Here is a 24685-nt window from a genome sequence, read left to right on the forward strand (position 1 = left end):
TAGTTGGTTCGTGGACCACTGAGATGTCTATGCACTTGTAAAATTTAATCAAAAGGCACAAGACCATTGTTTTTGCGTTGAAATGAAGAGAATAATTGTTCGGTGGTGGATATGAAAAGAGAACATTGCCAAATCAAATGATCTATTGACCATGGGATTAGACGTCACTTCTAATAACTAGAAGAGTTCGTTAGTGGGCTGTTGTGAAGGCTATGCAAGTGTACAATTGATAAAAAAGGACTAACGATCACCATTCTGAATCATACGAAACCGGAAGTACAAACAGTTGTTATAACATAACATTTAGGACCAGAACAGCATTTCCCAAAATCATCATAAGCCTAAGTAAATGGTAGAAGCCATTGGCACAATGGTGTACACCAGGGATGCCCAAACTCGGTCCTGGAGGGTCAATGTCCTGTAAAGTTTAGCTCCAACCCAACCCAAGGTGTGTTTGACAAGGGTTTGGAGCTAAACTCTGCAGGACAGTAGCGCTCTAGGACTGAAGTTGCTTACAATGCCTTGGCCAAAGCAGTTCTGACCAGTATTGCAAAAAGGTGGCATTGCAAACAGTATTCTCTAGATCTAGATCAGTGCCCAAACTCTTAGAGGGCCACTGTCCTGCAGAGTTTAGCTCTAACCCCAGTTAGACTCACTTGAACTAGCTAATCAAGCTCTTACTAGGCATGCTAAAAACTTCCCGGCAGGTGTGCTGAGGCAAGTTGGAGCTAAACTCTGCAGGACACCGACCCCCCAGGACTGAGTTTGGGCACCCCTGCTCTAGATCTACTGACTCTCAAGTTATGCATGTGAATGCTCCTTACAAACAACATTTGCAAATGCATTGCCCAGAAAATACAGGGGGCTGCAAGTCCTTTCCAATGACTAGAATCTGATATGCATGCCGGTTGTATTGCAGACTCTACTGATCTATTAATCTACTGAAGTTCAAAAGCATTACCAACCTGCTGGTACATCAAGTTCCACTCCAACCCAAACACCCTCTGCAAATTCAGTCGGTCCAACGTAACGGACTGTTCCAGTTTTATTAGTGCCCACAGAAACGTATTCCCCCTCCTTTAGCCAATCGGGAGTCTCAAAGTTTTCTTCTGAATCCGAAAGGATCTCTAGTCTTTCTTGAGACTCGCTCAATGCAGATAAAGAGTTACTGAGTTTTGTTTTATCCTCTTCATCTTCATGCAGGATCCTATTGAAAGACTTTAGGCCGGAGGTCTTGACTCGGTGGATTTGGAATGGGTTGGAGGCGGGAGCAGGAGTGAGTTTGACGTTTTGTTCAGATCTTGATTGCTGGGCAGCTGTCGATGGCTTAGCGGCCTTCACCGGTACTGATGGATTAGATGTTTTTGAGGCAACTGGTGGTGCAGCTGAATGGGATAAAGAGACGTTGGCTTCAGAAATTTCTTGAGGTAAGGAATCAGAAACTCTGAGGGGTTTTTGAGGAGATGCATCTTGACCATGTTCTTCTAACGTCTGGGATTCTGCAGATATCTGTTCTCCAAGTTCCAGGTCAGCTGGTTCAAGTTTGGATTGATGCTCTGGAGATGTGCTGCTTGTTGGCACAAACTCTGTTTTTGGTTCAACCTTCTTGAAGGTAGTGTCTATTTTGGTCTCTGTGTTGTCGAGGACAGGAGAATCAACAGTCGAGAGCGCACACTCAGAGAGAGTCGCTGTGGAGACACTTGTAGAAATGTAACCACTTGAGACATCGCTGATGGAGCCGTCTGTTGAGTCACCAACCGGGCTTTGCTTTGGCTCTTCAACCTCTACAGGAGCAGGAGGTGGAACCTCCTTAATCTCTGATGGAACAGTAGGAGGTACAGACTCTTTGAGTCCTGGAGAAACAGAAAGATGTGGAACCTCTTTGATCTCTGCAGGAACAGATGAAGAAGAATCCTCCTTAGCCTCTGGAGAAACAAATACAGGTAGAACCTTCTCAGCCTCTGAAGAAAAGTTAGGAGGTAGAACTTCCTCAGCCACTGGAGGAACGGATGTAGGTAGAACCTCCTCAACCTCTGAAGAATGATTAGGAGGTAGAACTTCCTCAGCCACTGGAGGAACAGATGTAGGTAGAACCTCCTCAACCTCTGAAGAAAGATTGGAAGGTAGAACTTCCTCATCCACTGAAGGAACAGATGGAGGTAGAACCCTCTCAACCTCTGAAGAAGGACTGGAAGATAGAACTTCCTCATCCACTGAAGGAACAGATGGAAGTAGAGCTTCCTCAACCTCTGAAGATGGATTAAGAGGTGAAACCTCAACCTCTAGAGAACGATTAGAAGGTAGCACTTTCTCAACCACTGTAGGAACAGAATGAGGTGGAACTTCTTTAACTTCTTGAGGAAGATGAGGCAGCGGAACCTCCTCAACGTTCTCTGGGTTCTCTGAAATTGGAGTTTCCATTGCATGGCTCTGAGGAGATCATAGAGATCAAGCTAAGTAATAATATACATAAGTATGAGTAATAAAAGCAAATTTTAAGAAACTCACCCACATCACTAATACAATAAGTAGACTTACTATCTGGATACTAGATGTGGTTTCTGAGGATATGGTGCATGCTTCAGTGGTCTCTACTTTATCAAGAATAACCGGAAATATGGGCACAAAGGAAGCAGATTCTGATTGGCTGTCTTGAATTGTGTCTTTTGTTGGACCCTGTGGAGTCTTTGAAATAAAATGCATCCAAATGTTTTCAACTGTACAAGTTCAAACATAAAATAACATATACAAATGTAATGACTACTTAAATTATAAAAATATCATACAACATATATTTATACAAATATAAACTGTATTTTTCAGACTTACCAGTTCATAGCTGTTGATGTCTTCATGACTGACAGACTGCACAATAATACGTGGCACATTCTAGGTTAAAATAAGGAGGAAATATATTAGTGTCTTACCAGGAATACCACACAACTTAATGAATGCTGCGACTATTACAAAATTCTATATTTCATTTTATATTACTATTAATAAAAAACAACACTGAAATACAGATGAGACATAACCCTGAACTCTGCATTTATAAATTAAGATTTTTCCAGGACATTATATGCTAATCACAGCTTGGCACACTGTGCCATGCTAATACTATATTCTGCTTTTCTAAGTATGTTTAGAGCCACAGCAGATGTTTTTACCTGCTCAAAGCCAGCAGGAGGAGGCATCTCTTTCTTCTCCTCTTTCTTGGATAACAGAGACTTGAACATCTTGGGTACTGGAGACACTAAAGCTTTCACTGGGGAGAAATAAGATGCAGCAAATCCTGAGAGACCTGCAGGAATGTGAGTTTGAGGAGCAGCAGAAGAGAGAAAGATGGAAGGACAGAAGAAAAGCAGAGGAGAAAAGAGCAGGGAACCCATGGGAGTTAAAAAAAAAAAAAAAAAAAAAAAGTGCAAAGCATAAATAAAGCATTACCAAAAATATAACAGCAGATCTGCGCCTCCAACGAGAGCATAGCGGCCAAATGAAGTGCATATACTTTTTTTCAGAACCATTTATGGCACTTTGATGACATGCACCAAATAACTGCTGTAAACACAAACATTTATTAAGCGCCATGCAGTGCTGAGGTAATGCAGAGGCCAGCAGGTCAAAGGTACTAGACAGCAGTAACAGCTTTCAACTTATCTTAAGAAAAGTGCCGCTTGCTGACATTATGCTATAGATGTGTGGCTGGTTGCTAGAGTGTTGCTAAGGTGTTCTGAGTATTTTAATTATATTGCTTTGAAGTTGCTGCTAAGGTGTTCTAGGTGTTCTTACGTTGTTCTAAGTGTTTTTACGTTGCTATGCAATCGTTTTTTATGTGTTTTTATGTTACTATATGGTTGCTGTGGCATTATATGTTGTTGCTAGGGCATTGCTAAGGTATTCTAAAAGACTTCATCATATTTGTATGTAGTTATAGTATTATAAGTGGTAGCTAGGGTGTTGCTAAGGCATTCTATGTTTTTTTATGTTGCTGTACAGTTCCAGTGGTATCATGAGTGGTTGCTAGGGCATTACTAAAGTGTTCTAAGTGTTTTTATGTTGCTATGTCATTGCTGTGGTATTATGAGTGGTTGCTAGGTCATTGCTAAGGTTTTCAAAGTTTTTTTTATGTTGCTATACAGTTGATGGGGTATTATGGGGGTATTACCCTGGTTACTAGGGCACTGCTACAGTGTTTTTAAATGTTTCTTATGTTGCTATGCCAATGTTGTGGTATTATGAGTGGATACTAGGGCGTTGCTATAGTGTTTTAAGTGTTTTCATGTTACTATGTCATTGCTGTGGTATTATGAGTTGTTGCTACAGCCTTGCTATGGTGTTCTAAGTGTTTTTATGTTGCTATAGAGTTGCTGTGGTATTATGAGTGGTTGCTAGGGTGTTGTTAAGGTATTTTTAGTGTTTTATCATTTATATATTGTTGCAGTGGTGTTCTAAAAGGTTGCTAAGGTGTTCTAAGTGTTTCTATGTTGCGATACAGCTGCTGTGGTATTATGAGTGGTTGCTAGGGTGTTGCTAAGGTGTTCTGAGTATATTGTATCATGTTGCTATACTGTAGTGAGTGTTCCGTATGGTTGCTAAGGTGTTACTAAGTTGTTCTAAGTTGCTAAGTGTTTTTGTCATGTTGCTGTAGTGTTCTGGATGATTGCTAGGTGTTCCTAAGATATTCTTAGTATTTTTGTATCATGTTGCTACAGTGAGAGCTCTGTATGGTTGCTAGGGTGCTGCTAAGATGTTTTGAGTATTTTGATCATGCTGCTATAGTGAGTGTTTGGTTACTGCTGTATGGTTAGTAAGATGATGCTAAGTTGTTCTGAGTGTTTTTATCATGTTACTATAGTGTTCTGGATGGTTGACAGGGTGATTCTAAAAGGGGTTCTGAGTGTTTTATGTTACTATGGAGTTCGGTATGGTTGCTAAGGTGTTAATAATGTGTTCTGAGCATTATTTTTGAGAGGGTGCTCGCTGCAGAGCCAAATAGCAGGAGGTGGAGCTCTTATTTAAAAATGTACAGCTATGATCAGCTGTTTCTCCATCTTGGCTGAGCTTTCAATGTTGTTACTGGAAAAGATGGAGCTAATTGGTTGAATCTTGTCACATGACCCGTGGTGCACTTTCAGCATTCTGAAAAGTTGAGATGTTTTCATCTCGATGCGGTGCGGACGCGCCGTCACTTCCGTTATGAGCGCGGCTGCCGCGCATCTACATTTGAAGTAACGAACTTGAGCGCGCAAAAGACGCGATATGTGAACGGCCCCTAACCACACCCTAACCCTACCCCTTACCTTATCCTAAACATAACTCCACCCATTAGTTCACACAGGTGGTGGAGCTGGACATCTAGAGAGGGGGAGCTGGAGGCCATTCGGCTCTGCAGTGAGCAGTACTTGTTATTTTTGCCAGTTTGTTGCTGTTGACATGTTAGACAGCCAAACTCTGGAGTAAAGTCAAACTCCATCAGGTAATCTAAGCTCTGTCTCACCTGAGAAGGAAAACGTGGACAGCAGAGGAGGATGAGGACAGTTACCTGGCTCTGAGTTTTGATTTTGTACTGACGCTGAGCGAGATTGATTCTTTGGAGATGATGTTAGCACAGAAATCTCCTGCCGACTGTCAAAACCACCCTACACAATTTCCAAGTACAGACAAGAAAACATCTGTAAACAAGCTGAACCTCTGCATGGACAATGAATAAGTGATAAAATGAACCTGGAAATGAAACAACAATGCAAATCCGGTACAAAGTGATCACAGTAATAAATCATTGCTTGTTATGAGTAGTTTCCCAAAACAGTGACGTACTATGTACGTACTGATCTGTGACACAAACCAAACTGCTGGAAATCTGAACCGTTACGCTACTATTTAAGGCATTTTTTCTCACTTTACTGTCTTCTGAGTCTTGGCTGGTGGACAGATCTTTCCTGCTTCCAGAGAGCTGAAAATTAAACACATTATATTTCATTTCTGGTTTACGTTTAGGTTGATTTTTTACTCGAAGATGTTGTTTATGTCTTACCCGTTGAACATTTGGTGAACTGAGGCAGCGTTTGGGAATCTTTCCTTTATCTGTCATATGTTCCCTCACTGAAACCTCCTGAATTCATAAAAAACAAAGATAACATGTAAGTGCACATAGCAAAAAAATTTATATTCTTATTCAGGCATATATAAAGCAGATACAACACAGTATATGTACAGGGGATCATGATGTACGTCAGACCTGTCTGAGACGGTCCAGCGTGAGGATGTTGTCCACCGCTAACACACTCCGCAGGTATTTCTCGATGGCGGCTTCACTGTCGGCTCCTGGTTTGTCTGTGCTGGTGGCCAGTCGAGCGAGCATCTCTCTGTCCTCAGAGCTTTGAATGTCCTGTCAACAAATGCACACAACCTGTTTATGAAACCCGTTTCTCAAAAACTTATATACAGTGCTGTTCAAAAGTTGTTTTTTTTTTTATATTCATCAAAGACACAACATTGATAATAAATGTTTTTGAGCAGCAAATCAGCAGCGTAATTTCTGAAGGCTCATGTGACACTGAAGACTGGAGTAATGATGCTGAAAATTCAGCTTTGCATCACTGGAATAAATTAAAATTTACAATATATTCAAGAAAACACTTATATTAAATTGCAGCAATATTTCACAATATTCCCATTTTTATCACATTTTAGATCAAATAAATGCAGTCCTGGTGAGCATAAGAGGCTTCTTTCAAAAGCAATAAACCAAACATTAGTGTGTAGTATAAAAAAAAAAAACACATTGCAACTCATTTGCAACTCAAGAATTGCATGCTTAGACAAGACAAGATCATGTTGCCCTTTAACGTACCCCTGGGATATTTGAGACGATCTCAAACGTGACTCCACAGCCATGAATTGAACTGCGGTGAGACATCCTCTTCAGCAGACTTTGAGCAAAACCCTGCAGGATGAGATTTGATCAATAAAAGAGCACTCATAAAAAATTCTAAAATAGCATCATGAGTCATGTCACACCTGTCGTCCGGTGAGGTTCACACAGATGCGCTTGCGTAGGACCAGCTGCATTTGTGCGGGATGACTGAGCAGAACGCTGGTGCGGACGGTGAGGTAAATCCTCTGATCCAGCCCCGTCGCTCGATTTAGCTCAGAACTGTCATGAACGGTGCAGTCCCATGATGCCTCTGCCTTCACCTGTGGAAAGAGAGTGATTCATTTATGCAATGTGCAATACCATGGTGCAGTTTTACTGAAAAGCAAAAGTCTCTGCTCACCACTGTCTCGTAGTGTTTGACTATCTGTAAGTCTATAAAATCATCTTTATCTTCTCTGTCGAGCGCAGCATCCACACCTCCAGCTAGAGGAGCGGACAGATGATCATGGAAATCATCAGCTGTGGACAGACAAAACAGAGAAACGTTGATCAGAATTAATTCATACAACTGGGATTGCCAACCTTTTTTGTCAGCTGTAATTTGTAACATTTTTCCTCAAAGTCTTTCTGAGATTTTCAGTTAATATTTTAATAATTTAACAACACATTCACATGTTCACAGTTGTCACATGACATCATGGTGTTTTTGTTAACTAAACTAAAACTATTTAACTATTTAAATAAACACAAATGTTCTTAAAGCTGAAATAAAATATTAACAATACATGAAATACTTAAACTAAATGCACATTAGAAATGTTTTCTTGGCAACTAATGAAAATAAGCTGAATCACACAAAAAAAAACTTAATACTAAATTATTAATATTAAATATTTATATTTATATTTATATTTATATATATTTATATTTATATTTATATATATATATATATATATATATATATATATAGTAAAAGCAAATTCAAAATAATAATGAAAATGAAATGGTATATAACACTAAAACAACAAATATAAACAAATCAAAAGTTTCTTCTTTTAAAAGATTTTAAAAAGATGATTTAGATTCAATTTTAATAATTTTTTTATTACTTTTTAATTACGTTTTAAAATTTGTTATTTTTTTCTGTAATATTTTTAATCATTTAATTATTGTATGTACTGGCCATAAAGACAGTTAAATTGAATTAAAATGGACTGTTTTAAAATTTATTTATGTTGTTCATTTTTTTTTATTTTTTGTTTATTTTTATTTTTTTAATAACAAATTTATGTTACATATTTTAATATACTATATATTAGATGGTGTTGTCAACTGAACATGCTAACAAAAATGTTTTTTAAAAAGCTGAAAATAAAAGTAATACATCTAAATGGAAATTAGAAATGTTCCTAGGCAACTTACCGAAAATGACTAACTGAAAATAAATAAACTAAAACAAAAAAAATAAAATATTAATATGAAATAGTAATACTAATAAAACAAAAAAACAATAAAAAGGCCAAAAACATAATAAAATTATGAAAACTTAAATGCAAATGACAGGTAAAAATATAAAAACAGAAGTCAATTAAAAATATTAATAAAAATAAAACAGTACATAATAATAATAAAAAAAAAAACAGCATCACACAGATTAAAAAAAAAAAAAAAAAAAAAAAAAAAAAACTTTTTAAAGACCATTTAAATTTAATTAAATTCAACAGTTTTAAGTGATATTTGTGTTATGTATTTTTATTTTTATTAGATAGTCTTAGTATCTAACATCAAACTCAGTTTGAAAATAATTGTGAGTCAGTTTAATGTTCCAAATCATTCATTTCTGAGGTCTATTTCAGTTATAATGCTCCCTTAGCAGACAGCTGTCTATGTAAGAAGTAAACATCCAGGCAGCGCAACAGGATTTGAAACACAGTAAATATTTACCGCTGAGGTCCAGGAAGATGACTGGGATGTGGGTCTCCATTCCTGGCATAGGAAGCCTGCAGGAACAGAAGCCAGACAGTGAAAATAAGGTTCATGTGAAGAATTCACTGAACCAGAGAGGACAAAAAGGAGCAGACTGTGTGATTTTAGGAGTTGGTTATGGTTAAATAAGGCTAGTCCTATGATTGTTTGATAGGAATGACATTCTAGGACCAACGAAGAATGAAATATGAACTAGGATACTGTCACATACCACTCCGCCGGGGCTCCTGGGATACCGCTGCCAGCAGAGGGCACCAGTACAGCGTTTCTCTCCTCCGTCAGTGTCAGACGACACTCCAGCAGCTGGGACTCGCTCTCCACGTCCTCTTCTGACTTATCTACATGAGCCAGATAAAAGCAAGCATTGGTCAAACACTTTTCTCTTGATTTTGCTAAAAATATTCCCTGGATCTAGTCCAAAAGCTAAAACCAATTAGATTTTTATCAACCCATAAGCATGCATTTAATCGACATCTTGTTTTACCTTGCTTGCCAACAAGTTTCTGGAGACGTTGATCCAGATATTCCTGTCGTTCAGTCAGAGCTGTGAGCCACCGGGCCCTCAGTCTCTCCAGATCAACCTCCTACAGGTAGAAACACGCAGAAGATATTGCTATATTAATATATATATATAAAGCACACACTAAAGCTCATATTTACAGTACTATATTGTGGGTTTCTTCTGCTCACCAAGGCTGCATTTATTTGTTCCAAAGTACAGCAAAAACAGTACAATTCTGAAATATTTTTACTATTTAAAATAGCTTTAGTTTTCTATTTGAATATACACTACCGTTCAAAAGTTTGGGGTCAGTGCATTTTTATTGTTTTTTTTAAGAAATTAATACTTTTATTCACCAAGGATGTATTAAGTTAATAATTAAAAGTTTATTAAAAGTTAATAATAAATAATTTACATTGTTATAAAATATTTATATTTTGAATAAACACTGTACTTTTTAAACTTGTTATTCATGAAAGAATCCTGAAAAAAAAAAAAAAAAAAAAAAAAAAAAAAAAAAAAAAAAAAAAATCACAGGTTCCAAAAAATATTTGGCAGCACAACTGTTGATATTATCCAACATTGATCATTCTAATAATAAATCCACATATTAGAATGATTTCTGAAGGATCATGTGACACTTAAGACTGGAGTAACAGCTGATAAAAATTCAGCTTTTCACCACAGGAATAAATTCTATTTTAAAGTATGTTAAATAAAAAACATTATTTTATATTGTAAAAACATTTTGCAATATTACTGTTTTTTTTTCTATATTTTTAATCAAATAAATGCAGCCTTGATGAGCATAAGAGACTTCTTTAAAGACTATTACAAGTCTTACTGACCCCAAACTTTTGAACGGTAGTGTATTTTAATCCGTAATTTATACCTGTGATCAAACCTGAATTTTCATGATCATTACTCTAGTCTTCAGTGTCAGTGTGATACATTTTATTTAAACATTTTTTAGGATTCTTTAATGATTAGAAAGTTCAGAACAACAGCATTCATTTGAAATAGACATTCTTCTATAAATAATATTATAAATGTCTTCAGTGTCAATTTTGATCAATTTAATGCATTCTTGATAATAAGAACTATTAACTTTATTAACCATTAATCATCCTGAAATATCATTACCTGATAACTGTCGACATCTTTGTCTTCCATCTTCAAAAATAAGACAGAAAAACATTGAGTCAAGACCTGTGCATCTGCTAATAGAGCTCATCAACAAACACACTCATCAGTTTCATTCACTACTAATTGTGTACAAACGGCATTCAAGCATGTACATTTTACCTTCATTCTAATGATGATCAATCAATTATTCTAAATTTAGATGCATGTTCAAGCAGTTAATAATCAGAATAAGATACGGCCAACTCTTGTCAACTCTTTCTCTCCTGTACAAACATTCCCTCCCATTTACAAAGATGCATGGATGCATAAAAAAAAAAAAAAAGCAAACATGGATTTTTCACCCTCTGGGTCTCTATGCTTTTGCCGGATCGAGTGTGATGGACCTCCACATTGCCGACAGAGACGCTGAGCACAGACTCGGTGATCAGAGGCATGGTGCCGGAGTCCTGGACCGAACGCACCTCCACCTGAACACGCCTGGACTGACCCTGTCACACAGACACAGAATCAAGTCATGAGCTGCATCCAAGGGCACAAAAGGTCAGATCTTCTATGGAAAAAAATGTGTCCACACAGACATGTTTGAGCTGAAAGATTCCTCCTGTGCAGACGTCCTTAGCTGGCTGAACCTCCACCGGCACAAACTCTCCAGCATCGTTCAGCTCCAGGATCTGAACCCAGAGCTCCAGCCTGCGGGTCACTTCACTCCACCTGCGCACACACACACACACACAGAATAAAGCAGAAAAGAAACTATACATCAACTGGGTTTGGTGCACCATTGTTCTAGTATTCCAAAATGCAAACCTTTTTTGTCAAGCAAACCCTTTTGATTAAAAATAGTTAGTCCCCTCTGACGATACAGAGATAAAATTAATTAACACAGTCACATGTTCACTGTTTTCTGATGTTGGTAATGGTCAAAAGACATGCAGATAAACAAAACATTTTATTTATATTTCTTAATATTTCACAAAAATATTTGAGTAACTTTCTTATTTTCATTGTTTTAAAATCACATTTATTTTTAAATAATTTGCTAATTTTAATTTTACATTAAATGTTGATGACAGTCACATGACATGCAGGTACACAAATAAAACATTTTTTAGTAAGTGGTTTATTGCGAGTGTTTTAAAAATATTATTTTTTAAAATGATTTATTCATTTTAATTTTATACTAAATGCTGGTTGATAGTCACATGACATGCAGGTAAACAACTAAAATATTTTATTTATATTTAGTAATATTTTACAAAAATATTTTGGCTAAATTGTTGTGAAATGATTTTGAATTATTATTTATTAATTTATTTGACATTAAATGTCAGTTGATGGCACATGATATGTAGATAAAATCTATTATTTATATAATATTATTTTACTGAAATATTTAAGTATTTTATTTCGCTTATATTAAAATTAAAATGAATTAATTTATATTTTACATTAAACGCCAGTTTATGGTCACATGACATTGCAGGTAAACAAATAAAATATATATTTACATTTTTCTGAAGTATTTTAGTGTTTTGTTTTGAGCGTTTTAAAAATAATTTTTAAAATGGATTTATTCATTTTTAAATTTTACTTTAAATGTCAGTTGATGGTTATATGGCACTGCAGGTAAACAATAATATTTTAGTTTTGAACGGTTTTATAACTATTTGGAAATTATAAATTTTACTTATGATTTACTTAATAGTTAATGATTTAATTATCGTAAACACTGACTAAATCTTGCTCAGAAAGAATCTGTGATAGTTTTTGTGTTTAAGGATAGCCTAACAAACGCTGCTGTACCTCTCTCTGAGAGAGCGAGTCTTTGCCTGAATCACCCCGAGATCCCAGAGAGCCAGATTCCTGCGCGGATTTGCCTGTTTGTGCCCATAAACCTCAACCGCCACAGCGCCGTCCATCAGAAAGTCCAGAAATTCTTCAGTTACGGTCACTTCCAGAGTCTACAGATGCAGAAAGAGACCTGTGATGACCTACAGCTGGCACAAACACAATGTTTTATTTTATTTAAGTCAGTGTTTTCACCTTGCAGCTGTCAAACAGCACCAGACTCTGCGGCTCTCGGCTGCTGGGGGCGGACAGACCCACCTCCGGGGCGATAAACACGGGTTCCTGTTGCTCCCAGAAATGATACTGACAGAAAACGAAGTTCGAGAGGTGCAGAGGCAATCCTGTCGCCTGCAACACCTTGATCTGGAATTAAACCGACAGAAAACGTTCACATCCTACACTTGACTGCAATTTAGATCTTCATAAATATTGCAAGTTTGATTGGAGATGTTCTCTTTTCACAGACCATGCAGGTAAGTTTGCGTTCTTGCGTTTCGCCGTCCGGACTGATCTCAGAGCCTCCCGTCTCCCGCTCGTCTAGTTCTCCACTCAGACGCTGAACTTCTACGTGAAGGCGACCTGCCATCTGAAAACCAACACACAAAACCAATGGCAATCAGTCAATGCCTTGCACTCTTTCCAAACATTCGAAACCGTAATCTGTTTGCACACACCTCCCCCTTCTGGTTGATGATGGGAACTGCATATTGCAGCTTGACGTCGTACAGCAAACAGGACAGGAAGACGTTCGCCACACCGATCAGACTGTGATTTTCCTGCTCGTCAAAGAACGGATCGGCACGCTTGAAGTAGGAACGCATGGCCTGAGCACAGACAATGAGGATGAGATGAACATATTTAAGCATACTTCTTTTATGATCGTCATGAAAAATCTTATTTTTGGTGGAAGTGACTAATTGTTCAGTATGTTCCCTTTAAGCCACATTATCCTAGTTCAGGGATTCCCAGGCCTTATTAAACATATCCTTTGACCTAAAATATTTATTTAAAGCCTCCTGAGAGTTTTTAAAGTTTAATTTCAAGTTAATATTCAAATAATTTAATGCATTTGCATGTTCACAGTCCTCTAAAGTTGCACAACATGCAGGCAAAAAAAATAAATAAATAAATTATAATATATATATATATATATATATATATATATATATATATATATATATATATATATATATATATATATATATATATATATATATATATATATATATATATATATATATATATATACACATATACATATATACATATATATATATATATATATATATATATATATATATATATATATATACACATATATATATATATACATATATATACATATATATATATATATACATATATATACATATATATATATATATATATATATATATATATATACATATATATATATATATATATATATATATATATATACATATATATATATATATATATATATATATATATACATATATATATATATATATATATATATATATATATATATATATACACACACATATACACACATATATATATATATATATATATATAAATACTATTTAATACATACACATTAGTTCATTAGTTTTTATATTTATTAATGTATATTAATAAAATATTGCAGTGTTTTATTTTGATTTCATTATATTTTTTCAAAAATCATTATATTTTTTCTAATTCTTTTATTGTTTTGAAATTAAAAATGCTTTTAAATATTTTTTTTACATTTTATTTTTTTAAATACTGAAATTTTATTTTGATTGTTTTAAAATTAGAAATATTTAAAAATGACTATTTACATATTTAATGTTTACATTAATATCTTCATTAAAACAACAAAATAAATAAATATTATATATAAAATTATCATAGCATTATTAGCTACAATATAAACTATATAACTATAAACTTTTTTTTTTACATTATTTATTTAAATAGTGAAATGTTTTATTTTGATTGTTTTAAAATTAGAAATATTTTTAAATGACTATTATTTACATATTTTATGTTTACATTAATATCTCCATTAAATTCACCAAAATGGATGGACAATTTTATATATAAAATTATTGCAGCATTATTAGGAGTTATACTGAATAGCTGCTTTTTAAATATGAAAACTATATACTAATTAATAGATATTTCAGTGTTTTATTTTGATTTGTCAAAATAAAATCAAAAATCCATTTTAAAAATACATTTTATTTTTAAAATATTTAAATGTTTTATTTTGATTGTTTTAAAATTAGAAATATTTTTAAATTACTATTATTTACATATTTAATGTACACAGCGTACACATCTCTATTAAAACAACAAAATTCACCAAAATGGATGGAAAATTTTATATATATAAAGTTACTGTAGCATTATTAGGAGTTATATTGGGTAGCTCATTATTTTAATCACGAAATATACTTTTATAGCCTCATATTAATTGAGAGACTTACATTTTTTTGTAATTATAATTATTTTATAATAAAATGTATATGTACAGCCTCATATTAACTGAGAGACTTCTAAATTAATACTTACATATCATAATATTATTATTATTATATTAAAATACAATAAAACTTATACTTAAAGCCTCATATTAAGAAATTTCTGTATTTGTACTTAAATATGATTTTTTATAATAAAATTTATACTTTCCATTTTATAGCTGTATATTATTTGAGAGATTTATTTATTTAAAAAAAACTAATGAAGGTAAAAAATAAAATATATAATAAATAATATAATATAAATATGACCATATAAAATAAATAAATAAATAATTTAAAAAATACTTAATAACAACAACAACAACAACAACAAAAACAACAACAATAATAATAATAATAATAATAATAATAATAATAATAATAATACATTAATTGCTCCAAAAAAAAAACAACAACAAAAAAAAAACAACGCAGTAATGTGTACCACGGTAAATTCTGATAATGTAGGAAGCTGTCATGTGATTTGACATACAGGATTGTCCTCGTCATAGTCTTTCCACTCCTGGTAGAGTTCTCTCATGTCCACCAGCCGGTTCTCCATCTTCTCCATGGACCAGATCTGTTTCCCTTTGCCTTTCCTCCTCACCTCCACGGCCGGCTCGCTCAGAACCGTGTCCCGCTGCGTTACAGAAAAATCTCTATTAAAGCAGCACCCGAACCCACAAATCAACACAGTCCTCTAGTAGCAGTTATACAGACTGTGACAAACATCTCCAGCTCACAGGTTCCTAAGAATGATTTATGCGAACGGACAAATATAACCAAATAAAAACAGGCAATCACATGCACACAGTGTCTCTCCTTACCTTGCGGTTGGCGTTGAGGTTGGCAGCCGGTATCTGCAGTGTGACTTTATAGTCGGTTTTCTTGTTGAGCTCTTCAGCGATGAATCCGGCCTCCTGAACCAGCCCATTGGCCTTTACGATCTGGTCTTTGAGCTTTAGCAGACTTCGATTCATCAAAACCTCTCTGAAACCACATGAAACATATTTACACACAAGAAATATTTTCTGTGGCTAATAATGTAATTCAACATGCATTGAGCAAAAGTTTTAGCACACCTCTCCTCACTCCACTGGCGCAGTCGGCTCTGAGAGGAGAGCATGCTGACGCTGAGCTGCTCGCTGCTGCGGTGGAGCTGCGGATGAGAGCCTGGGGTCTGCAGCTCTGTCGACAGACGTTTGCGCAGCTGTTGCAGCTCCTGCTCGTACATCTGCCGCTGGCGCTCCAGAGCCGAACGTTTCTCCTCCTCATGCCTGCGCTCCAGAGAGTGAAGCACCGACTGCAGAGGGTCTGAGACACACACACACACACACACACGCACATTTAATACATAAAAATAAAAGTCAAAATAAGCATATACTTATCTGTACTATATTTCATTTAAAACAGACTGGCTGGTTAACGTCTTCCTTTGTGTATTAAGATCCAGCACTGTTGTTCTTTATATATTGCTTTTGTTGTTGTATTTGTTGTCGTTCTTGTTTTTATTTTTATTGCAGCAAAATATCCTCTAAACCACATACGTGCTTTGCATGAAAGAGTTGGATAATAAAAATAAGTTAAAGAAAAGCGATTAAAAATGCTGATATGCATGCACTGAATTAAAAATCATGGAAAAACCGTACATATAAAAAGACAGAAATTATTAAGAAAAACAAAAACAAAAAAACACTTGCTTACTTTTGCTTTAGAAATCAATACAAATAACAACACACACAAACACAAATATCTATAAACTGAAAGTGTTGTGTTAAATATATGAAAAAGACATGTAGATAAAATATTTTATTTATATTTCTTAACACTTTACAAAAATATTTGAGTAACTTTCCTATTTTCATTGTTTTAAGTGGATATTTTTGTTTATATATACTCAATAAAAAGTCTTTCTAGATTTAAAATAGAATGAAGAATAAAAAAATATATATATAATCAACAAATTATTTATTTAAATTACTGTAAATTTTTTGTGGAATTTTTCGTTTACGTATGTGTTCTAAAAAGTCATTTCAGATAAAAAATAATCTCTAATAATAGAAAAAAAAAAAAATCAACAAATAATATAAAATAATAATATAATATCTATTTAAAGACAAGCCTAAAATCTTTGATATACATATTAAGGTAAATGTGTTAAAACAAAACAAATTAAAATAAAATATGAAAAAAATTAAAGATATATGAAAAATAGGGAATTTTTTGTTTACACATGTTTTCAAAAAAGTCTTCCTATAATAAATAAAAAAAAAAATGTTTATAAGCTATTATGTGAAGAAAAAAATTTGTTTACACATGCTCTCTAAATAAATATGGTGATTAAAAATGTTATTCCACTATAACTATTACACAGTGACTGGTACAATCCTGCCATAAAATTTAAATGTAGTATCAATGTAGTAACCTGAATCTTAATGTATTGTTTTCTTTATTTGTTTGTAATATTTAGAGCAGCCCAGAATCACCCTTAAAAATGGTTTTATTGACTGTAAAAGGTCTGTTGTGTGGCATGTCTCTCACCATTGTTTCCCAGTGCTTTCATCATGACTTCGGTCTGTGCGGACTCAAAACTGAAGCTGTTGTCACTGGAGGCCTGACTGAGACGGTCTACATCCACATCCAGATGCTCAGGGTTAAGACCGGCCTTCGTCGTGCTTCCCTCCTCATCCTCAACACCAACACGATACATGTTAGACACGCTGATCCTAAGAAACACAGAGAAAACAATATAGTCACTGCACACTTACACACACGTCTTTGAGTCAATGTAAGAAGAGGACTCATTAAACTGTCTTTGCGATTTTGATCAACCACCGTTTTCACTAAACAAATATCAATGTCTGTGATTGCCTGATTAAAAACTGCACCCCAGTGTAAATGTGTCTCACTTACCTGAAGAAGTGGTTGTTTCCCCAGAGGATTCGATCCCCATGATGCAGCTGGACAGGAGTCGAGACCACAGCGCCGTTCACACATGTGCTGCACACAGAGACAGAAGTTATGTCAATTATCACATACACACATATTTTTACATACCATCACTAGCTATAGAGTAGACGCCTAGACAGGAGTATGAAAAGCTGGACATCAACATTTTGGGTTTAGGGTTTATATAACAGAGTTTGTACAGTTAATAAAGCCAATTTAATCTACTATATATATACACAATACATACAATGTATTGTTTTATTCTATATAGTATATACTTTAACTGTTTTATTCTATTATTAGATTAGCAATTTACAATTTATTTACAACACAATTACTTTAAAATAAATAAAAAGTTAGTTTATTATAAATATATATACACGTATGTAAACATAATATTAGGTCTAATACATAATAACTATATAAACATAAATATGAATGAATAAATACCATTAAATCACATTTTCTTTTCAATGATGTAGTTTATTTGTTTGCACAATTTATAGTGCAAATAAAGAGTGCAAAATAGAGTAAAGTGCACATAAAGAGTTACACATAATTAAATAACTATTAAAAATTCACATAATTAGTGCAAATAATTATTAGTGCACATAAATAGTGCACTATCAGTGCAAATAACTAATAAATTAGTGCAAATAAATGGTCCATTATTAATGCAAATAAACAATAAATTAGTGCAAATAAACTGTGGATTTACCACCCATAAATAGTGCATTATTATTAATAATAACTTATTAATTAGTACAAATAAATAGTGCACTAGCGGCGAAAAAGTGCATATAATCCGGGTTATTTGTGCAAATAAATTGCATAAATAGTGCAAAATAGTTATTGCACTATTTTTGCACAATTATACTATATTATTGCAAAACAGTGCACAAAATATGACTTACCAGTGCACATAAATAGTGCACCTTCAGCGGAAATAAATCCAACATTTAATATCAGCATAATCTATATTCAGTGTTTGTTTAGTATCGAGACATTTCAATTTTGTAATTAGTTAAAATTTAATTTTAGTTTTTTGCCATTTTGTTGTGTGCTTGTGTCACTTTTGTTAGTTTATAATTAAAATATCTACACAGTTTTTATACATTTTTATTTAAGTTTTAGATCATTTAATAGCTATTTCAAGTAAAACTAAATGAAAATGTTGCCATAACAAATAGTTGAAAATTTCAGATATAAGCAAAACACACACTTTTTATATTTTATTTCAGTTACTGTTTATTTTAATGTTTTAGTAATATTTTAGACATCATTCATAATTTTAGACTGTTTTGTGTAAATTTTACACTGTTTTGCATGAAATACTCCAAAATCTGAGTGTGTGTGTACATGTGTGATTACCGTGCGTTTCTCTTCGGGGTGAGTGTGACTCCCGTCTCTAGTTTGATTTCTATAAGACAGTGCTCTGGCAGAATCGCCAAACCACACAACTGAATGTCCTGAGAGTCTGCAGAACCCACACGAGTGTGTTCCTGAACATCAACACACATAAATGAAAACACCACCTCACACACACCAAACTCCATCAAAACATGTCGCTTCCCAATTAAAAAAATATATATTACAGATGATTTACACATGCATTTATGCGTGCATATAAACAGCATCATATAAAATATTCAAGCAGAGACAGTAATGCTGATCTTCATTAATTTGTGTCTGTACCTTTAAGTAATAGACGAGCAGTTCATTGAGGGCGGGGTCTGCATTCAGGTTAACCAGGAAGCATTTATCATCGATGACTCTGATCCCAGATGACTGCAGAGAAATTCCCAAACTCTCCAGCTGCTTCTGTCGCTCCTGAAGAAGCAAACACAATTCAGTTCAGAGGAATGTGAACCACACTTCTGTGTGTGTTTTGTTGACTGTCCTGAGGGGTTTTATCATTTCTTTAAATGCAGAAGATCCTGACGAAAACCTCATGCGGTGACATGTTCACAATTAAAACAGTTATACACTGAAATAGTATTTTCTTGTTCTTTAACTTAAAAAAAAATATCTTTTTTTTTTTTTTTTTTTTTTTTTTTTTTTTAACAGTCTTTCTGGTTCAAAATGTCATGTTTATTTCAATGTGCTGCTTGCTATTTTTTGTAATTGTTTGTACAAGCAAATTCCTAAATCTTACACCGAATTTACAAAATAATACATAAATGTATTACATACCTGTGCGATCTCCTCAGTCTTCCTGAGTTTCTCCTCCCAGCTCACGGTCATCTCCTGGATCAGCTTCTCTGACTCCTCCAGTCTATCTTTGAGCTCAGGAGCTTTCATTGACTTCACACACACAGAACACACTGTTGAACACTGCTGCTAGAGGTCAAAGTTCAGCTCACATACAGCAGGCAGGTGTTTTTGTGCAATACCTCAGCCTCGGTGAGCTGGCTGCGGAGTTTCTCCACCTCTTCTCTCAGCTCTCTGATGATTCTGGCGTTCGGATCTTCGTTAACCACTGCGTGATTAACGATGCTTTTGGCCCGGTCTGCGTACCGTAGCGTGGACAGAGTCTCGTCGTAGTTGTCAGCCGCTGGACTCACCGTTGCAACCATAGCTGTGCGACTGTTGCCTCCTAAACTGTCCTGATGTGCAAATTATGTCAGAGTTTTACAGATAAAATAACAGCATACAGGCATTACATGGCATGACAGTGAAAAAATAATGACAAGATTTTCCTTGAAGACTACTTATTAGATTCTTAGAATGTTTGTAGTGGTAAAACAAAAGTTTATCATCACCTTCAGTAACCATGTAAGGACTGAGTCTCTGTAAGGTACAAATTTATTCTTATTTTTTTCCTGCACCCTGCTCCGCCAACGCCGAAATCACCAGTCCAAGAGTTGTGAGAGACCTGAACACAAACACATTATCACAAGAACATATTTGAATATGTGTAAATGATGGTATGCTTGTGTGAAAACAAAAAACATAAATAAATAAAATGTGATGAATTTGATTAACCTTGTGGGAATCATAATGAAAATATGATTTGAACTAAGCTTTATTTAAAAAAAAAAAAAAATACAGAAAAAGCGAATCATTTCAATAAACAATTAAAATTACAATTAATTAAAATTTGCATTATCAAATTAATATACGTTTGTAAATAAGAAGGAACAAAAAAAGAATTTAAAATAACATAAATTCATTCATTTTGAATCAAAAGATTCACGATACGCGCTCTGAAGTTCCGATCTGAATCAAATGATTCGCGAAGCCGCACCGAAGTCCCGATCTGGATCAAACGATTCACAATCCGCGCCCTGTAGTTCCGATCTATATAATGATTCGCGAACCATCTTTTCAGATCGCGACGTCAGAGCGCGGATCATTAAATTCGCGAAATGATTCTGGAACACGCTCTGAAGTGCCGACTTGAATCAAATGATTCACGAACCCGCACCGAAATCCCGCTCTGAATCAAATGATTCGCGATATGCGCTCCGAAGTTCCGTTTTGAATCAAATGACTCACGACACACGCTCCGAAGTCCCTCCCTGCGTCCCAATGTGCATACTATTCACCCTATCTGCCCTAAATAGTATTGAAAATGACTACTATCACATTGAATGTTAGTATGGATAGTATGTACATTAGGAAGCAGACACGATCTAACTGAAATGACTCGCGATCCGGACTCCCGTAGTTCAGATTTGAATAATGATTCGCGAACCATCATTTCAGACTTCGGAGGGCGGATCGCGAAATATTAAATTCGCGAAATGATTCGCTCGATCTGAACCAAATGATTCGCGACACACGTCCGATTGGAGCGCTTCGAAACAGCGAATCGTTTTGCGACGCAATGCTTTAACTGATTCGGAGTTTCGAAAAGATCCGTTTCCCCCATCACTACGGGCTTTTAAAAATCATCACAAGCGATGTCGAAATTAGAAAATGAATGAATAGTTCTTTTCAGCTGGTTTTTGCTAGTGAATCACTTGAACTGAATGATCGAATCGTGAGTTTGAATCAGTGGGAGCGGTTCCAGCCTAAATGACTCACTCAATTGAATCGGTTTGTCTATTCCTCCGCTTTTCAAATCTTCAGCCATGTTTACACGACACTGTCAGTACTACTACTGGCTTACTACTACTACTACTGACTACTTGTTTACAAATCCATATCCATATTTACATTCCAATCCAAAACAAATCTACGAACATATTCAGGTGAGGTAACCTTGGCTACCTTATATGTTTTTACTCCACCCATGTATTAAATATGACTCCTTGAAAGCGTGCATATTTCTTTACTTTCTCAGGCAATATCAACGGTATGACCTATTTCAGATGTGGCCGAAATTACAACAACAGTGGTTACATACCCATATATGTAATTGCTATTAATAGGGACAATTTAGTAGTCACTGGATAGTGGTAGGGACATGTCCCTAGCATCCTTACTAAATTCTACACCCTTGGTGCCAATGCAGAAAGTCTCAAAAATGCCAAATATCAGCCGATTAAAAAATAAATTAATTTAGGAACAGCAAAGTCAAAAATCCCCAACATGATATAAACAAACGTGTGTGTGTGTGTGTTTGACCTGTTAATATTGCTGCCTTCTTTGAGTCTTTCTCCTCCAGCTCCAGTTTTATCTGCTCTCTCACTGCCAGCCAGATCCACCAAACTGAGTTTGCTCACCTTCTCTCCACTTGTCTGAAATAAACCCCATCCACACAATACATCAAATTACACACAATACATCCAACATACCCCCTCTGTTTTTAAATATCACTGGTTGCACCAAACTGAATAGCACCAAAAACTACATGCATTTTCATATGAAGAATTTTTTTTATTTTTTTTTTCAAATAATCAGCTAGTTCTGCATCTCACCCCAGTCCGCAGGTCTCTGAGCGTGTGCGTCAGAATGATGTTGAAGACAGCGTGCGAGCGACTGCTCTCCTCGTTCATGTTCGTGGCCGCCACAGTGCGGGATTTATTCCCCTCCGACATCAGAGACTCGATGTCCTGAAAAACAAAACAAAAGATATTTACAAACATGCTGCTTCAGCACTGAGAGCATTCATGAAGGTGATGGTGTTGGAAGAACCTTGTAGCTGGCCACAGCAAGACGGGACAGACCGTCTACATACGGGCCAAACACTTTATGCTCCCGGACCCTCAACGCCTGCCGGCTCCTGAGAGAAACATCACAGCGATTTTTTTATTAGAAGTTTAATTTGAGTATATTCAAGGTTTTTCATGATTGATGGAAAAGAACCAGAACATGGGCTTTAAAGGAGAACTCCACTTCCAGAACAACAATTCACAAATAATTTACTCACCCCCTTGTCATCCAAGATGTTCATGTCTTTCAGTCTTTAGTCATGAAATTATGGTTTTTGAGGAAAACATTTCAGGATTTTTCTCCATATAATGGACTTCATTGGTGCCGATTTTGAACTTCCAAAATGTAGTTTAAATGCAGCTTCAAAGGCTCTAAATGATCCCAGCCAAGGAAGAAGGGTCTTATCTAGCGAAACGATCTGTCATTTTATTTGGAAAATAAATTTTTTTATACTTTTTAAGCACAAAAGCTCATGTAGCACAGGCTCTGGGATGTGCATTCACAACACTACGTACTATTGAATCACGTCGAAAGGTCACACGGAATGTAGGCGGATCTACAGACCCAGTGTTTACAAAGCAAACGCGCAAAGACTAAGAAAGTGCAAGTAAGTCAAACGCTGTCTACAAACAAAAAGGTACAACAATGTCCTCTTCTCAAGTTGTAGGAGAAAATAAGATGGAGTTTTTCACCATACTCAGTACACAGACGATGAACTTAGATGTGATTTGTAGTAGTGATGGGAAGTTCGGATCATTTTACCGACCTTTGAGTCTCGTTCAGCAAAATGAAAGAATCTTTTGGAGTCATTTCGTTCACTTCAGCAAATTATAATTAAAATGTTACGTGTTTCTTCCCTAACACATCTACTGCTTACACAAACGTTGATCACACTATAAACAAGACAAAACTATAATGCTATAAGAAACAGAAAAGATGAATTCATTGTTTACCTGGATCTTTAGTCTATGATTAGCTCACCTCGCCTCTTATCACCTCTTATTTGAGTCGTTCGTTCATCATGTGACAGCCCCATAAAAAAAGGCCTAAAGACTTGAAACAGGTGAACTAATTCCAGTACAGAACCTAATAGGATGTTGCCAATGCGCGACTGAATGAATCACTCCCCGAGATGACTCGTTCTTCCCGAATCACATTGAAGATTCGTTCAAAATGAAAGAATCGTTCAAGAACGACCCATTACTAATTCGTAGCATCGTGGACGCGCATCCCAGAGCCTGTGCTACATGAGCTTTTGTGCTTAAAAAGTATACAAAACAAAAAAACCACAATGACAGATCGTTTCACTAGATAAGACCCTTCTTCCTCGGCTGGGATCGTTTAGAACCCTTTGAAGCTGCATTTAAACTACATTTTGGAAGTTCAAAATCGGGGCACCAATGAAGTCCTGAAAAAATCCTGAAATTTCTTTACAACTAAAGACAGAAAGACATGAACATCTTGGATGACAAGGGGGTGAGTAAATTATTTGTAAATTGTTGTTGTAAAATGGACTTCTCCTTTAATTGGAAAACGATCTGCAAGTAAACAAGCTTTAACTCTTCCTACAGACTCACCCTTTGGGATCTAGAAGGTCTCGCACCTTCTCGTTGTAGATCTCCATATAGGACACCTCCACTGTAAAACTCTCACCCTCTCTCTGCTCCTTTACAGTGCGTTCGAACAGAGAACTGCAGAGTCGCGGGATCAGACCCGGCTGCTCTGCCGCTCCCATCATCGTGTACGACTTTCCTGAGCCTGCAGCCGATCAAATGTAATCTT

At 35.3% G+C, this 24685-nt stretch overlaps 1 protein-coding gene across 1 annotated transcript in view; it reads right to left on the bottom strand.

Moving 5' to 3' along the window:
* The window catches only part of kif13bb (kinesin family member 13Bb), a 34569-nt gene that overhangs the window by 989 nt on the left and 8895 nt on the right, over positions 1 to 24685 (bottom strand). The window contains 36 exon segments of the mRNA XM_051139123.1: positions 966 to 2430; positions 2539 to 2685; positions 2830 to 2889; positions 3168 to 3301; positions 5498 to 5639; positions 5900 to 5953; positions 6035 to 6112; positions 6239 to 6388; positions 6854 to 6946; positions 7021 to 7197; positions 7278 to 7396; positions 8822 to 8877; positions 9075 to 9201; positions 9348 to 9447; positions 10509 to 10538; positions 10853 to 10999; positions 11090 to 11222; positions 12315 to 12472; positions 12555 to 12722; positions 12826 to 12945; positions 13034 to 13183; positions 15348 to 15494; positions 15682 to 15844; positions 15937 to 16168; positions 17396 to 17580; positions 17768 to 17854; positions 19175 to 19305; positions 19499 to 19633; positions 19997 to 20107; positions 20197 to 20409; positions 20566 to 20622; positions 20624 to 20678; positions 22376 to 22488; positions 22669 to 22803; positions 22886 to 22973; positions 24481 to 24661. Coding sequence (XP_050995080.1) covers positions 966 to 2430; positions 2539 to 2685; positions 2830 to 2889; positions 3168 to 3301; positions 5498 to 5639; positions 5900 to 5953; positions 6035 to 6112; positions 6239 to 6388; positions 6854 to 6946; positions 7021 to 7197; positions 7278 to 7396; positions 8822 to 8877; positions 9075 to 9201; positions 9348 to 9447; positions 10509 to 10538; positions 10853 to 10999; positions 11090 to 11222; positions 12315 to 12472; positions 12555 to 12722; positions 12826 to 12945; positions 13034 to 13183; positions 15348 to 15494; positions 15682 to 15844; positions 15937 to 16168; positions 17396 to 17580; positions 17768 to 17854; positions 19175 to 19305; positions 19499 to 19633; positions 19997 to 20107; positions 20197 to 20409; positions 20566 to 20622; positions 20624 to 20678; positions 22376 to 22488; positions 22669 to 22803; positions 22886 to 22973; positions 24481 to 24661 — 5841 coding nt within the window.

Source organism: Labeo rohita, chromosome 20, assembly GCF_022985175.1.
Source record: "Labeo rohita strain BAU-BD-2019 chromosome 20, IGBB_LRoh.1.0, whole genome shotgun sequence".
Taxonomy (NCBI): Eukaryota; Metazoa; Chordata; class Actinopteri; order Cypriniformes; family Cyprinidae; genus Labeo; species Labeo rohita.